The following is a 17,382-nucleotide window of genomic DNA, read 5'->3' as shown; positions in this document are numbered from 1 at the left end:
GGGGGGGGGGGGGGGGGGGCTTTAAACTGCCGTGTTGACTTCCACTCAGTAGTCAGTCCCGCCTCCTGCAGCCACTCACCTGGGAGCACCTGCAGTATACCACAGGTAACCAGGTTCGGGGTAACTTAAACCGCTATGGCGGATTCCCAGCTGCTGTGCATGGACGATGAGCATGTCAACGAAAAGATCCCGGAGACCAAACCGGAGTTTTACTACAGCGAGGAGCAGCGGGCCGCCCTGGAGCGGCTCCTGAAGAGCGGGGACGGAGCCTTCAAGATGCGGCTGAAGGAGGACAACATCAAAGACTTCCTCTCGGCCAGGGAGATCAGGTCCCTCCGGAAAATGTTCAACGAATACGACACGGACAGTGACTGCGAGTCCGGGGACCAGGAGAAGTCCAAGGGGTCCTCCAGCGCGGACTCCGGGGTGCACTCCACATACTGGCCTGAGATGTCCGACACCGAGGTCCCGCCTCTTGACATCGGCTGGCCGGGCAGCAGCGGCGTCTACAAGGGGGTGACCCGGGTGAGCGTGCACTCCCACCCGCCCAGGGGCCCCGGGGCCGCACATCAAGCAGGTGGTGAGGAGGCTCATACAGGAGGCACACAAGGTAACTTTTACTTAATTAATACAACAATATGTGTGGTCCTATCTAGACACATTATTGTGGTAAAAGGATATATAATAACATACTAGCCTATAACAAAAGGGTTTTCATTTAAATAAGCAGATACCAAACTGTTGAAAAAAAGGTAAGCTAAGGTTACAAAGTGCCTTACAATAAAATGAGTGAGTGATGACTGCAGCCCGCAAAAATAAACACAAATCAAAAAGATATCAAGTCTATTCTTATTTTAAAAAGTATGAAGCAAATGTAGTCAAATCTAAATAAAGTATTACAAAAATGAAATGGTTCCAATGTAACAAAGTGAACAAGTGTTTTTAAAAAAAAAAATGGTATAGCTTTTTTAAAAAACTACAATTTTATTTTCACCAGAAAACGTTTTATTTTAAATGTTGGTGAAATTACTATGTTAAAATGTTCTCTTGTAATTAATGGTTACATATAGGCACAATACTTTGTATGAAATTGTACTTTTGTTTTTGTGAAAATCACGAGGCGTCATGAGTAAAACTCATTAACTCATTACTTAAAAGCAACTGCCACAAACAAATTAAATAAATTAAACTTCTGTAGTGATCAATCAAATAATCTATACAAGTTTTCCAAAGCAAATGGGTGGTTTTATATATCTTGTTTTGTCTGAGCAACAGTGCCAAACCAATACATATTTAATTAAAGTAGAACATGTTCACATTTGCAAAGCTATAACTCAATTGCGGCATACACAAGACAATTATTGTTTTGAGACTTGTAATTTAAAAGCATTAATTTTTGCTTTTATCCAAATACAATGCATGCAATGAAATTCATTTGAAAAGTGTGCAAAAAATAATACACACATAAAGAATTGTTCGAGAAGCAAAAAGTTTATGTTCAGCAAAGACAAATATGTTGAACCTTATACATGTTTCCCTTTTTTAAAGTAAAGGGAAACACAATGTATGCCCCTTAATTACTTAACGTGCAGTAACGTATCTTCTTGTTCTTCATGTCCCCAACCAGTTCAGAGACAACAGAACAAAGCTCGAGAAATGTTCAAAATGATTGGCTACAGGTGATCATGTGACCACCTCCTGCAGGTGAAACAGACAATTTGCCCCCAGGTGTAAACCATCAAGGTCACTCCACATGTATTTGATTAATAAATGCTAAAGCATGTAATGGATGACAGGATCTATAGCAGGGGTGCCCAATGCGTCGATCGCGATCGACCCCTCTTATTTTCTTTAAAAAAAAGTTGTTTTCTTTTTTTTAAAGCTACAGACCCAGAATTAGCACTCCTCTAACAGGGCTGAAATAGAGAGGTATGAGGCATGGCTAGAATGCGGTATCTGTTTGGTATTTTCAGCAAAACACTTCATAGACATATTTTTATATATCTGAGACCTATAATATATGCCTACAAATTGTATAACAGGAGACCTCTACATTTATTTTAATTTTGATATACCCTTAATCGTCCCACATAAATGTCCCCTTCTGTCAGTATAAAACCTAAAGATATTCCAAAATTCAAATCAGGAAAAGAAAGTGTTTGGGGAACCATCAGACAGCCTCTATGCTAAGCTAACAGATAGAAGGTGCAATCTTACATTTAACGGAGGGCTATGAGAGTGATATTGTTCATCTCAAATAAAGTATCTTTCTCTATCTATCTAACTCTGTATTTCCTGGATATGTTGTGATGTACAGTATGTCGTTATGGGTCAGATATTCTTTTAATACTGATTTAAACCCAAAGAACTAAAGTGACTCTATTAATCCGATTTATGGTCCGTCTGACAAACTTCGGACAGGTTTCAACATGTTATTCGAAAGTAAAAATGGCGAATAAACTTTAATACCCAGATTTATTATTATGGTTAACGGCATTGCACAGCTACTCTCTGTTTCAGCTTGCAGGAGTGACTTCCTTCATCATGTGATGGATAGCTAGATAATGATAATGTCAGAATCATTTAGAACTTATGTTTTAAATAACAATCACATAACTAGCTTCATAACTTACATGCACTTAGATTTTTTCTTGAAAAAGCACTATTCTTTTCTTAAAAATGTGGGTTTGCCTACATTAGGTCAGTGTATCTCCTGGGGGATTAAAGAAAGAAAGTTACTAAACGTCTGACAGGGGTGTGTCTTTATGAATTGCTGCTAATATACTGTACACATGGTTAAAAGCAGTACAATCGGGTAGATACAGATACAAAAGAAGACTGAGTAGGGACATAAATATGCCCAGGAAGGTTAAACCTCCCACAGACCATTATCACATTTAATCTGCAGTTTTGACATAACACATTTTTTACCATACATACAGAAAATTGTTAAAACGTGCATGAATACAAAATCATATTTTGCACATGCAGAATTTTCCATTACAATATAAAGCAGGGAAGGGTTTGATAAAGCCCACGGCATTAATAAAGAAACGTACATAATTGGGAGAGTCTAATGCAGGTCTAAACAAGTTGAGTCATACGATGTGCAGATGGAGAAGGTCTAAATGTCAACTTCACATCAGGACTTGCAGCAGAAAGATAGGCTTGTTCTTTCTCCCCCGCCATGTTAGGGTTCTTAACGTCTTTGTTTCCCTCCACCCTCTGGATGTTTGACCCCAGAGGTATGCAAGCTTTAGCCAAAAGAGGGGAGCGTTCACTGGTGATTGGTGTGATGTGAAGCATCAGAGGCTACAGTTGCAGGAGAGTTTGACTGCTTGAAGATAGCTTAGTCAGATCCCTTTGAAAGCAATATTGCACACCTGTTATTAAAATACATTTAAAGGTCAGGATTTCGCAATTTCAGAAACTTTGTAGTCGATACCAATGAAATGATCATTGAAATTCCATGATTCTCAATACCAATTGGATGAGACTCAAATAAATCAACACATCCCATGTACTTCAAAATACACTGCTTTATTACCACTGATTTATGTGAGGAAGTTAAGTCATAATTCTCTCTAATATCTGTTTTTCAGTGCAAATGTGAGTAAATAGAATCTGAATGCACCATAGTGCAACTCTCTGGAACCTTAAATGCTGCTAATTGCTGACGTTAACTACCTCTCCTTTCTCTGAGAAAAGAAAAATACATTTCTTATCTTCCAGAACTATTTCAAACCTAGATAAATCTGTCATTTTAATCGATGTAACAGCGATGCATGTTTTCTTTTGATTGAGTGTTAAAGTTTATCCTCCTTTATTATCTTTTGAAAATAGCTTACTCAGGGCCATGACAGCATAATATCTGACGACACTGAGATTCTTCCCCTTGAGGTAAAGTAAATTATCTACTCATGAAAGCCTGCCAAACAGTTGACTTTACTTCTGCATTTAGCTATCCTGAAGTTACAATTGACTTTATACTAGGGCTATAGAGCTTTGAATGCAAGAGTGAAATTGTTTTCATGCCAGATATATATCATGACTTGTGAATAATAAGCTTTCTGGTTGAACTACTTTCAAGAAAAAGCGCAACGTTGCAGGAAATGTCTATTGACAAAGATATGTTTGCAGTCAGTTAAGAAAGCTATTGTTTAAGTTATGTGTTTAACCGTTCTGAAAATTGCAGTTGGTGTACTGTATGTCTTAGTACATTTACTCAAGTTCATTATTTGCTAACACATACTAAAGACTCACGCATTGGTTTAGTTTTAATGGTGGATGTTAATGAAAATCAACCCAGCGGCTGTCAACATAAAACTGTCTTCCAGCAAAACTTGTTTGGAGACTGATCAGGCCCAAACATGTACAGTACACGTAAGGTGCAATAAGGAAATGCTAAAAGCCTTGCATGATCTGCATTGCATTCACGGATTTGAAACCCAGTGTGGCTGTTAAACGCTTCATTGCAAATGCTCATCATGTTTGTTCATCAAAATAGGCCGCAGTAAAGATACCTTAAAGACAAGAGTGCTAAAATGGAAACCGTGTTAGTTAATAGTTTTCTGTGTTGTTGTACAATGTTTAGCCTGCTGTGTCTTGTTGCAGGATGATTTATCTTCAGCTCGGATCGTGTACTGTTATGTATGGTATTGAGCAAAGAATCTGCTTTTGAAATAATTAAGAATGTTAATCCCAGCCGTTGCTGGACTTCGTCCAAAACAGAGAGTAACCTTTTAATCACCCGGAAAAACAAGTTCCCATGAATTACAGTATCAACTGATGCTTTCCTGGCAAATAACAATTACATAGAGTATAATAACACAGTAATAATATGTCGCCCTTTGTTGCTGTGTTTGCCGAAAGTGGGAGTGGCTAAAAATGGTTATGAGTCCTAATTTTGCTGTAGGCGGTATGGTTTGTTATAAAAGCTTCCTAGATGCAAATCAACCCCAATAAAAGAACATGTGACATCAATAACGTGCACACACACACATCTTAACATATCCACCTGGGGAGGTTTTATTTTACTGGAAAACAAAATGGATATGAGGGAAGAGAATCAAAAGGAAAAAAAGGGATTCCAGAATAATACAGGCAAACAAGGAAAATCTCAGGTGTCTTGTCTTTTGTTCTGCTCAAGGTGATTGTCACAATGCTTCAATGTACTTTCAATAAAAGGATCTAGAAATCCTGAATGCACTCCATTTAAATAATACAAAAAATAAGCCAGCAAAAGTCTTCCCCTGAATATGTGTGAACAAAGTTTGATTAGGTTTACAAAACCATAGAAAATGTTCTTACAGTTAAAAAAAGAAAATGAACTTTATGTGAATGTAACTAGTAGTAATGGATAAGCAGTAGCCATCGATAAATAGCAAAATGAATAAATAAACAGATTTGAACTCATCTTACTTTTACTAAGAAAATGAGATAATTAGCTAAATGCTGGTACATAGTTGACATTGATAGCTGAATGTTAAGGGTGAATGGATGAAATAATCTGACTGGGCTGTGGTAGTATGTCTAATAAATAGGGTTGAGAACCAGTGGTTTGGTAACAATGCATACTATTTTATAATCCCATCGTAAATGTAAGATCTAAAATATTAACCTGTAATCTCATCCCTATATTTCCATCTAAAATGTTTTCAATATTATAAAGACGCATCCAATTTAATTACTAGGATTGAGTGTATTTAGTTACTTTCCACCACAGCTGCTGTCGCTCTGTTTAGCTGCATTGAACCCCCTTCCTCCTCTCCCCCCCCACTTGCTTTCCCCAGGTGGTGGCCATAGTGATGGACCTGCTGACAGACCTGCAGATCCTCCAGGACCTGCTGGATGCCTCATCACGGCGGGGGGTGGCTGTCTACGCTGTGCTGGAGGCCAGGGGAGTGCCCCACTTCCTGGATATGTGCACACGGCTGCAGATTAATGCAGTCCATCTGCGGGTGAGCTCAGCAAACACAGGAGAGCATGACGGAGGGAGGAGGCTCCCTCCTACAACACACAAAGAGGGAACATGGAGAGTGGGTCACTCTTCTCCTCCTTAAATCCACAATGGCAGTGGCTGCAATAATTATCATGGATTAAAACAAATTGTATGTTTCTTTCACAACGTACTATCCCAATTTGTCTGCAATTAAAACATAATCTAAAAATTACTTGAGCCAGAGGTTGGAGGTAATGTTCCCAGGATAAAAAACTGTTTTGAAGTCCTACATTTACCAGATATTCTGCAATATTTCTGTCATACATTTTCGAGGAACACATTTAAGCACAATCTTTCCAATTTTCATTCTGGTAAAATTGTAACATAAATGTAAGAGAATGTTTCTGCCAATGTTTTTTGACCTACAAGCTTCAAACTGCCCATATTAGAACAAATTGAATTTGTTAGGGACATTTCCCATTTTTAAAATTATTTTAGGGATGTACCGAGTATACAATCATTTCCAACATTCACAACATGTTTTATCCAACAAAATACTCTGCTTAATATTTGTCACCATTGGAGGTATAACGACATGATCATTGCGGTCAAAAACGGTTTGCTTCCGAGCTTGACGCACATAAAGAAAAGCCTGCACCTTTATTACCAGGGAGGCCTATCAGCAATCTCTCAGCACCATAAATTCCATTTAGCTAATCACAATAACAAATTCCCTTTTTTATTGGGTGATGATGTCATTAAACATTTCGAAAGACACCTAAAGCTTCATTTGAAAACATCACAAGAAGCTCTGAATGTAAGAACAATATTTAAAAAGTATAAAAGGGGGGATGTCTGCCATAAAATCTTTGAGGAATTAAAAATATAAGATGCTGAAAAAAAGGCCTTTTCCCCCCATGTATTTATTTAAGGGTTAAACATAATCCTCCTACTTTTATAAACTAACATTTCATACAGGTCTAATCTCACTGGAACAGCAGTTCAGTGGGTCAGATTGTCACTCTACCCCCACAGGGACACAATACCCGGCCTTATCTGCTCCAGCTGAGTTTTGTAGCTCCTGTGTAGTATAACTGGAGCATTCCTTGGTTATAGTGGTGTCAGTTGATACGGCAGTGAAAGGCCTTTTCAGAGCGCTGGGCTCTGTTACTCTTAGTTCTCACAAATGAACATTCATAGATTCTGAGAACAGATCCAAAGACTGTAACCAAGACTGTAACCCGATGCTCCGGCAGAGCCAAGCCTCCTCCCAGTGTGTCCGTTTAGTGTCTCCTTTTCTGTCTCTTTCCTTTCTCAGCCCTTTAAGTAAACACACGTGTCCAAAGGGTTAGTCTATTTTTATCAGGACAGTTGACTTAATGTTGCAATGTTTGCACAGTTTGTCTTGGCACGTCATGCATGATATACTGTACATGGGCCCATTTAAAAGCTGAGAGAGTTTACTCAGGCTCACCTGTGTCCTCCTAAGCCAGATGAAGTGTGTAATCAAGCGGGTGTTTTTTTACAGAATCTCCGTGTGCGCATGGTGAGAGGTTCAGGGCTGAACCTGTCGTTTGGAAAGCTCCCCGGGTCCCTGTGCTCCAAATACATGCTGGTGGACGGAGAGAAAGTCATGTTTGGGTCTTACAGGTGAGCATGAATGTCTTGCAGTGCCTTCAAATCCAGGGGTTATAAGGACACATGTCGTTTTCAATGACCATTCAAAAGTACACAAACAGAACTCTTAAGTATTCTTTCTCCCAATTTTGTAGGAGAATTAGACATCAACATTTTATAATCCTTCGTAGTTGGGAAGCCACAGTCAATAGAATGGATTTGAATTATTTTCTTATTTAAAAAAAAAAAAAAGAAGAAAAGATCTACAAGTAATTATATCAGTACAGCACCTTTTATGAGTGCGAGTCTGTGGCCTGCATGTTACATAATATTTCATAGCTCTACACCGACTACAAATTATAAGTCATTAGAGAGCTTGAAATATTAATGCACACTTCTTTAGCATTATTCAAATGTATCTGATTCAAACTCAGCTAGTTTACTTACACAAAGGAAAAGACATAGCGAGATGATCGAGAAACGTACATAAAATTATGAATTATGGCAATTTAGGAGATTCATTTATGCCAATGATCAAATCTCACACACAAGTTAGTAAAACAAAGGCTTTATCCAAAAGACGGACATTTTGTGCAGCAGATTTGACCTATTAGCATAACTATTTTCTTGATAATTTGTCACTCATCTCAGATTAAAAAAAAATCTCACAATTGTCTTGCTATATTATGTAGTAGATACTATAAGAGAATATATATAATGATTTTTGTGGTACATTTATTTGTTTCCCCCTGTAAATGTACGACTTTGCAAGTTATTTCCTCCTCCCCTAGTTTCATAATCCAACTTTTTTAAATCTACAATGGTTCTGATGCACTTTGGTAAAAACAAAAACTGAAGATGCAAGATTTCCCTTCTGAGATCCAAATGTGTTGAGGCTTTAAAACAAATATTTTACTAGAAGCTGCAGGCAACAACAACAACACAAAAGAAAACCAATCCGACGAGTACACTAATGACTTTTTGAAGACTTTCTGAAGCATATGAACTATCTGGACATACTGGAATGCTTTTTGCAGCTCTCTCTTCATCTGCTGTTGGTCCTGCACACAAATCTGTATTGAAGATAACCGTGTTGTTTATTGTGGTTACTGATTTAGGTGTCAGTTGAGAGCTCATTTTATAATGATTTACGAGCTTAAACCCAACACCGCAATTGAGTGTATGGAGAAACAGAGGTTCATACCTATTTACATCACTGATAGAGTGGTGCAGGGATGACGTATTTACCCAGAAGTAAACTGCGCATGGGTTCCCTCGACAAAAAAGCAATTGGATTTCTCCATAGGGTTTTGGAAAATAGCTCGAATAAGGTCTGTGGAAAACAAACCTGTTAGATAAATGAACGTTTTGTTCAGCCGGATAATATCGACATGTCTACCCTGCTTTTGTAATTTTCTAATCATAAATCTAATCGCCAGAAGCAAAATGCTTTGTTTGAACAGTTTGCTGGAGGCAGGCACTTGCTTTCAAGCAGAACAGAGGCAAACAAACTTAGCGGGAGTGTTTACGTCGTGTTCGGTGTAATGATGTACAACGTCCTCGACAACTTCTGCAGTCCTATTCAGCCACATGTTAACAACCATCGTTTTTCAGACACCTAAACTCTTCAAAAAATCACCGGTGGGGTCACTGCTGTATTTAATGTCGTAGAACAAAACGTGATCCGTCTCTTAAATTTCTGTCAACCACAGACCTTATTTCGAGCTATTTTCCAAAATCCTATGGAGAAATCTCATTGGCTCTGAGACGAGGGAACCGGAAGTGGTAAAATGCTAACTAACTTCCGGGTTTTAGGACACGTCACTGCACCACTCTATTACAGTAAGAACAATTTTAAATACAGGAAGCACATGTTAGTTCAACCTAAAGTACGGACAAAATAATATTTTTATCTCAATACAGATATTTCAATTCCAAAGAGAGGCATGATGGCACGTTATAATTTGTGGCCTCAATTTTATTAAACTGTTTCCACGCTTCATTTAATATGTTGGCAGGAATTTAATTGTCTGCAGTGCACAAGGACACATAATTCCTTTTAACCGCCGCCTGCTTAAAGTGGCCCTCGTATGCTCATTTTTAGAGTTCATATTTGTATTTTGTGTCTCTACTTTTTCACTTTTTATTGATCAAAAAGCTTTTTATTTTTCTCATACTGCCTGTGCTGCACTACCTCTTTTCACCCTCTGTCTGAAACCAGAGCCCAGTCTAGTCTGATTGGTTAGCTGACCAGCTCTGTTATGATCTATCAACTGCTTAGGGATGTCCCACTCATTAGCATATCACAAACTGTGGGAGCGCTAGCCAATATAAGCGAGTGTTATATTTTTTCTTAATAACAGGACATTTTCTGTCAAAAAGTTAAAGTGTTTACTTGCATCAATGGTTGTAATTTAGATTATTTCATAAGTACGAGTAATGGCATAGTTTGACTGCTCTCACAAGAGTAAGAATTACAGCACAGGTGAGCAGCAGAATCCAAAAGACTTCCCTCTCTGTACTCCCAGTTTAAATCTTCAGATTCTCACTCTAAAATTATGCTTTACGACTGTTGTCACTTGATCGGCTATCTTCCTTTTGACCTCTGCCTGAATACGCTGTATTTCTAATTGTTCTTTTTGTTGCTCTTTCTGGACAGCTTGGTTTGCAGCAGCTCTTTGGCGTATTTGAGAAATCCAGATTTAATGCTTAATATCGCTTTTAACACTAGAACTGCCAGAGGTCGCTGTATACCTAAAACCGCCAACGGGTAAAATGTACCCGCTATAGATTTTCAAGGTACAATGTTCTTTTATTTATCATACTGAACAGTGAGTTTTGATCGCACAGGGATGAAACTTATACCAATAGAATCTGTGGACTCTCACTTTTTCATATGATATAGTTTGTGCAGATAAAATGAAGTATAAAATATCGCTAAGTGCTGATTTAAACGCTTGGTGTTAGACTTGTGTTTTGTTTAGGTACAAATCTCTCTATATCTCTCTATCTCTCTATCCATCTATCTATAACTATCTATCGATCTGTCTGTAATGTTCTGTTCAATGGACATATAATTGTCTACATAAACAGACGACGCGGACTACTTCTCTCATTCCGAGTGTCCATCTTTATTCAACTGGCACGTAACCTGCACACATGCATTACGTCCTCAACGTGAGCTCAGTCATCCAAGATCTTGTATTCTCCAAGATGTTACACTATCTATAACTATCTATCTATCTATCTCTCTCTCTCTCTCTCTCTCTCTCTCTCTCTCTCTCAATCTCTCTCTCTATCTATAAGGAACTGCAGTAGACAAAAGGCGTTGCTATAGCAACACGTCATGTTTACGCTGCATTTTCTATGAGGTAAATATTACCCGCTGGCGGATATATGGCTTGTTTTTTGGCGATTTTTTCAATCTGACTTCATATTGACAATTGTTAACAATAGAGGGTGCTACATAACACACTTTCAGGAAAAGTCACGGACTGGGAGACTTTAATATGTTATTGAAAAAAAGTTAGATACAATCAAAAAACAGCTGCGGGTAAAATGTACCCGTTGGCGGTTCTAGTGTTAAGGGAAAACTGATCTGAAGGTTCTTGAATCCAAAAGAGAGCCTGCTTTAGTTTAGGCCAATGTTGCTTTCTACCTTTGGAATATTTCCATTCAGTCTTTTATGTGTGTGTGGCATGTTTACTGTTCATCCATCAGTCCTTTGATGACATCTCTGGGCGCAACCTACCAGCCCGCGGGTCCTTTGAAGTTGCCACATCGTCAATTAAGGTCAACTGGTTAATAGCCAGAGGTATTTCATTGTAATTCTCTCCAAGCAAGAAATCAGACACAAGTGGGTTTCTTTCTACAGGCGTAGTTGAAGCTTCTCTCCTCCAAATCTACTGTGAAAACCAAACATAACTACTGACAAAAAGTTCCCAAAGGTAATTGATTTTCAGTGCGCTATGAACTCAATTATTAAATAAATCAAAACCGGAGACTGATTTCTGCAAAGTGAAATGAACATGGTGATTTTTCGACTTGTGTGATAAATGGAAGTTCACGTCAAGACATTAGGGTCGGCAAAATTATCAGTTTTAAAAAAATATTAAGGTTTGTTTACATGAGATAAAATGCCAGATTTTGTTGGAAAAGACAAGAATATAGCAAGGTGTATATTTGAATGTAGGCATGTTTTTAACCTTGAAACAATAAACGCATGGTACTGCATAATGTAAAGGCCTTAATAGGTGTTCATATATATTGAATGAATCTTTATAAAGTCTAAACAAATCTTTAAAAAATGGGAGATAAGATTTTATAAATAGTTTTTTTAGATAAGATTTAAAAATAATTGTCAGTGTTTTGTGAAAAAAATGAAAATTGTCAATGTCTAAAAAAAAAATGGGCAAAAATATCCTTGACCCTAAGCAATTACTGTATTTTTTATTTTATTTTGGTAAGTATAAAGTTGGTATAAAATATCTTAGCATCATCATTAAAAAAGGATACAAACTAAGAATCCTGCTCTTCCTCCACAGTATTAGTTTAAATATCTCTTCTCTCCTACAGCTTTACCTGGACTTCCTCTCGGATGGACAGGAACACGATCACTGTGATGTCGGGACAGATTGTGGACTCCTTTGATAATGACTTTCGGGAGCTCTATGCCGTGTCCGAGCTGGTGGACCTCTACCAGGAGTTCAACATCACCAAGCCGCCAATTTCTACGCCCATCAGGATGCCAAAGGTGGAGAGAATCCAGCCAATTCCTGTGTCCATGTCTCGCTTTCAAGTATCTGTCGGGGACTCTAGACAGGTAGACTTAAAGGTGCCTGCACATAAATATCACAACCCTAAGTACTCTTTAGTTTTTGGGAACAGTACGGGCCTCACTGGTTCCCTACAAGACCTGTCGAGAGTCAGCGACTCGCTAGTTGGGGGGCTGATCCAGAGGAACGGCCTGCAGAACAGCATGCTTCAAAGCAGCAAGGACAAGGTGGACCCAGCCCCCCCTCAGAGTCCTGGTTCCCCTGCAGAGGACGAGGACGAGGATGGAAAGGGAAGCTTGAAGAGAAACCAGCTTTTTGGAGCTAAGAAACAACGCAGCTCTTTCAGGCACTTCCTGAAAGGCAGAGGAGCCAATCAGAGTTCAGAGACTATAGAGGAAGACGTGGTCACTCCTCAGAGCCAGTCCCCTGGCTGTAAGGTGCCAGAGCTAAATGGCAATGCAAATACAAATAAGATGGAAGATTCCTTTGCGATTATTGAGAAACCGGATTTACTGAAACCCAAAATCAAGAAGCCCTTAAAGACCCTTCAGAGAAGCATATCCCTGCAGACCATCAACACAGGAGACGAAGACGGTACGTCCTCACAAAGTATTTTATTTAATCATTTGTTTGTTTCATAGTGGTTCAAATTCCAACTAAATGTTGATTTTGCTAGCATTTGATTTAGCCTAGTGTGCTGAGTATTTTACTTCCTTTATTAGCTTGTTAAATAAAATGTCAGAACATGCATCTCAACTGTGTAATTACTCCTGCCTTAAACCTGCTTATCGCTAGCTCTGATATGTGGAAAGATGTGGGATTTCCTCTTGTTTTAGTAACTAAATCAAGAGAAAATCCCATATTTCTGATCAGAAGGAGAAACACTCCTATGTTTAAACATTATAAAAAAGGCTAGGATATAAGGCATGTATTTGGAGATGAGCAAGTCTGCCCCTAGTGGATTTGTTAGAACTACTAACAGCCTTCTGAAGGAGTAATTGTAAACACCTCATGTTAAGGCCACTTCAGGTTGGTACAACTTGGACTTAGCTGAGGTCTGCCATGCTTAGCAGGAATATTGTATTCTTTTTTGAATAAGGGCAAAAACTGGATGTAATTGTAGTCAGTGTTATAATTTGGTCCTTTTCACATTTGAGGGGCTATAACAAAACCATTTTTGACATTGGCAGAGGTCTATGCTTTGTAAGTGCCCTCAAGTTTTATACTTAAGTCCTTTTTCTTTTTTTCTTTTTCTCAACAGGAACTAAAAGCCGCCGGCGGCATCAAAAGAAGAATTGCATCCAGTCATGAGATGAAAAACAAGAGGTCAGTCAGTTATGAGGAGCAGCAGAGGATCTCCGGATTAAACAGTATGAGTCACAGTATCTGCTTACCGTAACCGGGTAACACAACGCTCTCTGGCCTGGTATACTGCAGGTGAAGTAAAGTAAAGGAGAGGAGAGAGAGATATTGTTGCTCAACTAATCATGTGAGGAAATAACTCAGAGAATCTAAACATTGTTGCCAAAGTGCTAATGGAGGGCGATTTCATTGCCTTTGTTTTAGTGTTTATGTTTTTTTTTTTAGTAAATTATTCTACAGTTAAAGGGATAGTTAAATATTTTGGAAGTAAGGTTTTTTGATCTACTTATCCACAGTCATTGTACCTACAATAGATGGTGGTTGGCTTCAGGTTTGGAGAAACAGATGGGAGCACCTGCTGAAATCTAAGCAATGTACTTCTTTGGACTGGAGTAGCAGCAAAACATATTTAGACTACTAAACAATTCATATCAGTTAAATTGAATACTATATTTAAAATAATTTAGCTGCTTTACCTTGCTGTCAGGTGGCCCTTTTCAACAGGGTTCAGAAACTGTTAGATTCAAAGCTACCAGACATGGACAAACAAGTGAATTTGAACTTGCAAACATTGTTGCTGATCTACTGCTGCCTCAATCAGTTATTTTGTTGGTGTTTTGGTTTGGCGAGGCATAAGCAAAATACTTGCGTACAAATATTTTGCATAGAAAATATTCATAATGCACCGATTACGACAGTGGTTTGACTAGATGTGCGCCATGTCATCCTTAGAAAAAGAGAAAAGTGTATTTGCCGTTACTCTCTACTTTAATTGACTTCTCTTTTAGCTGAATGCTCAGACTGCATTTAAATTCCTTCTGGTAAAACGGTACACAGTCTAGGGCTTTTATTGTGAAAGGTTAGAACGGAAAAGTGGATCCTGTACGCACTTCTTTTGTCAGGGTTAAAAAGAGCATTGAGATATGCATCTTTGTTTAGACTAAGAAGCCCCGTTAAATGTTTTACATTACATTACATGTCACTTGTTAGACGCTTTTATCCAAAGCGACTTACATACTCAATACTGTGGACAATCCCCACAGGAGCAATTTGGGGTGAAGTGTCTTGCTCAGGGACACAACGACATGCTGACTGCAGTGGGGTTTGAACCTGTGACCCCCTTATCCCAACACATACGCACAACCCACTGCGCCACACACCTCCTGTTTCTGCTAATAGACAATAAACATCTTCATGATACATTGGTACATATACACATACCTCATACCACTGAGATACACCGATATAGTGTACATTTCCACACAATGTACGATCCGCACTACGTGGTTGATGCCTATAGGAATAGGGAATAATATAAATACAGCACTGGAATAAATTAAGAGAACATTGCAAAATTATGGTTTTACTATTCATAGGTATGTGTTTGGGTAATATTATTATTATTTTTTTTTTCTATAAACTACTGACAACATTTCTCTGTGTTGGAATTCAACAGACACTGGAACTTATCGACTGAGATTTGATAGAAAATGTTTTCAACTTTAATTGACTGAATTTGTTTGAAGAGTGGGCTTCTTAACACATGAACACTGTGTAATATCTGTTTTCATCTATATTTAAGAAATACAATATAAGACAAGCACACGTTTCATTTTTGGGCCATACTCCATTATACTTTTTGAATTTGCTGAGGGCCGATTCAAAATGGTCCGCAGGCCGCATTTGGCCCCGGGCCATAGTTTGGACACCCCTGATATAGAGATTGAGATTCAAGAAAAACTTGGAGTGGTCTCTTACATTTTTCCAGAGCTGTATTTAAAGGTAGGGTGTAAGTTTGAGAAACCGGCCCCAGATACACTTTTTGTTATATTCTATGGAATGCTCTTAGCATCCCGATAGCAATGAATATCGTAAGTGCTTTGACAAAAAATGTCATCTGTGGAAGCCGTAATACTGTAAAAAGCACGACCAATCATTTTAGTCGGCCCGGCTAAAATAACTGGATGTCCTACCTGCCTGTCAGCCTTCCATCTGTGCACAAATTTATCTCGTGCCCTCATTGGTCATGTGCGCGTTCGTGTGTGTTGGAGGAGGGGCTCTATAAGGAAGTGGCAGATTTTCTCCCGTCGTGTATTTTCAAATTCTAGCGATCTCGAGCCGGTTTCTCAAATTTACATACCCTACCTTTTAAATATAACATTATCATTTTTATTTTGTAAAATAATTTACATATTTTTTTACAACAATTTATTTCATGGCAAAAAAAGGTACAAATGAAAAAAAACCTATGTGTTAAGGCTTTAAAAATGTGTAGATAAGTGCATCGCTCCACCTCACTTCAAAACATCCAACTATCCCTTTACTGCAAGTGTTTTCTTATATGATATGCATGAACCTGGTCACCACAGAGCAGCCAAGGATTATCACACCTGGTTGCTATGGAGACAGGAGAAGTGATCAGATGTGCTGTTTGTCACCGAGTGTTGTCTTTCGGACTGAGGAGCCTTAGTAACAGAAGAACTGTTGATCAGAGAGCGTCATGCAGGCGGTGAATTATGTACGTTGTGTTGAGTTCAGCGGTGCAAACACACGCCTGCGCTGCTTCCTGCAGTGTGAGGACTTTGTTTGTTTACACTTTGCTTTTGTTCACTGGCAGAGACGATAATGTGAATCCTTGAGAAACTACTTGAGATGCAAATAATCCTAATTTTGTAGCAGAGATTGAATAAAAGACTTGAAAAAAATGGTTTGTGTGTGAATTAAGATGTCAAGTCAGATTCAAATGTGGGGATAGCTTTCAAAGAATGCCAAATGATGTAATAAAAGCTTCATCAGATTGTTCATTTTACCCAATATGACACATTTCTAAGTTAAATTCTGTTGCATGACTTTAAGATCTAAATCCCGCTTAATGGTCTCCCTGAAAAGAAATTCCTTTAGGTTGTATCGTGCATTTTGCAAACTACACTCAAGAAAGTGTGTGTGTGTGTGTGTGTGTGTGTGTGTGTGTGTGTGTGTGTGTGTGTGTGTGTGTGTGTGTGTGTGTGTGTGTGTGTGTGTGTGTGTGTGTGTGTGTGTGTGTGTGTGTGTGTGTGTGTGTGTGTGTGTGTGTGTGTGTGTGTGTGTGTGTGTGTGTGTGTGTGTGTGTGTGTGTGTGTGTGTGTGTGTGTGTGTGTGTGTGTGTGTGTGTGTGTGTGTGTGTGTGTGTGTGTCAAAGCCAGGCTGTGTTGTGAGGAAGGCAGGGATATCGCTCCCAGGAGGAGACAGTTGACGTTACGAAGGATGGAGGGATCTACAGGCGTCAGTAAAAAAATATATATATATAGCCTGTGCTCACCATAGGAATATAATAGAATGTTAACTCTAAATCAGTAATACAACATTTTTAAGTAAAATGTGAACTATTTATGTAATAATTAAAATACAACGATTTACCCTTGAAAGATCTAAGACATCTTTTGTTACAAAATATATAAAAAGTTATATCATGATAACCTAAATTATGTATTCTGAATAAAATCATGTTCCCCACTTTGAAACATTTCCTCATATAGGATTTTAGTAAGAAAAAATAACATTGAAAGATGTTTTTATCTCACATTGAGGTCTATGAAAAGCCATGGGAAACTGAAAACATTAGGGTCCTGTAGGCTTTAGGAAAGAAGCCTGACATGTATACACAATCCATTCCAAACTAACAAACCCTCCCATGTTTGATCAATATAT

General features: G+C 38.5%; 1 protein-coding gene across 1 annotated transcript; it reads left to right on the top strand.

The window, feature by feature from the left end:
• Positions 1-80: 80 nt before the first annotated feature.
• Positions 81-16,497, top strand: fam83fa (family with sequence similarity 83 member Fa). Its single transcript, XM_079646890.1, is given in 6 exon segments — positions 81-552; positions 554-610; positions 5,793-5,960; positions 7,470-7,591; positions 12,134-12,927; positions 13,595-16,497. Coding segments are annotated over 6 exon segments (1,608 nt in total). The 5' UTR covers positions 81-135; the 3' UTR covers positions 13,645-16,497.
• Positions 16,498-17,382: the final 885 nt, after the last annotated feature.

This window comes from Notothenia rossii (genome assembly GCF_949606895.1).
Source record: "Notothenia rossii genome assembly, chromosome: 8".
NCBI lineage: Eukaryota > Metazoa > Chordata > Actinopteri > Perciformes > Nototheniidae > Notothenia > Notothenia rossii.
The sequence above is the reverse complement of the archived record's forward strand: the minus strand, read 5'-3'. Positions and strand labels throughout refer to the sequence as shown.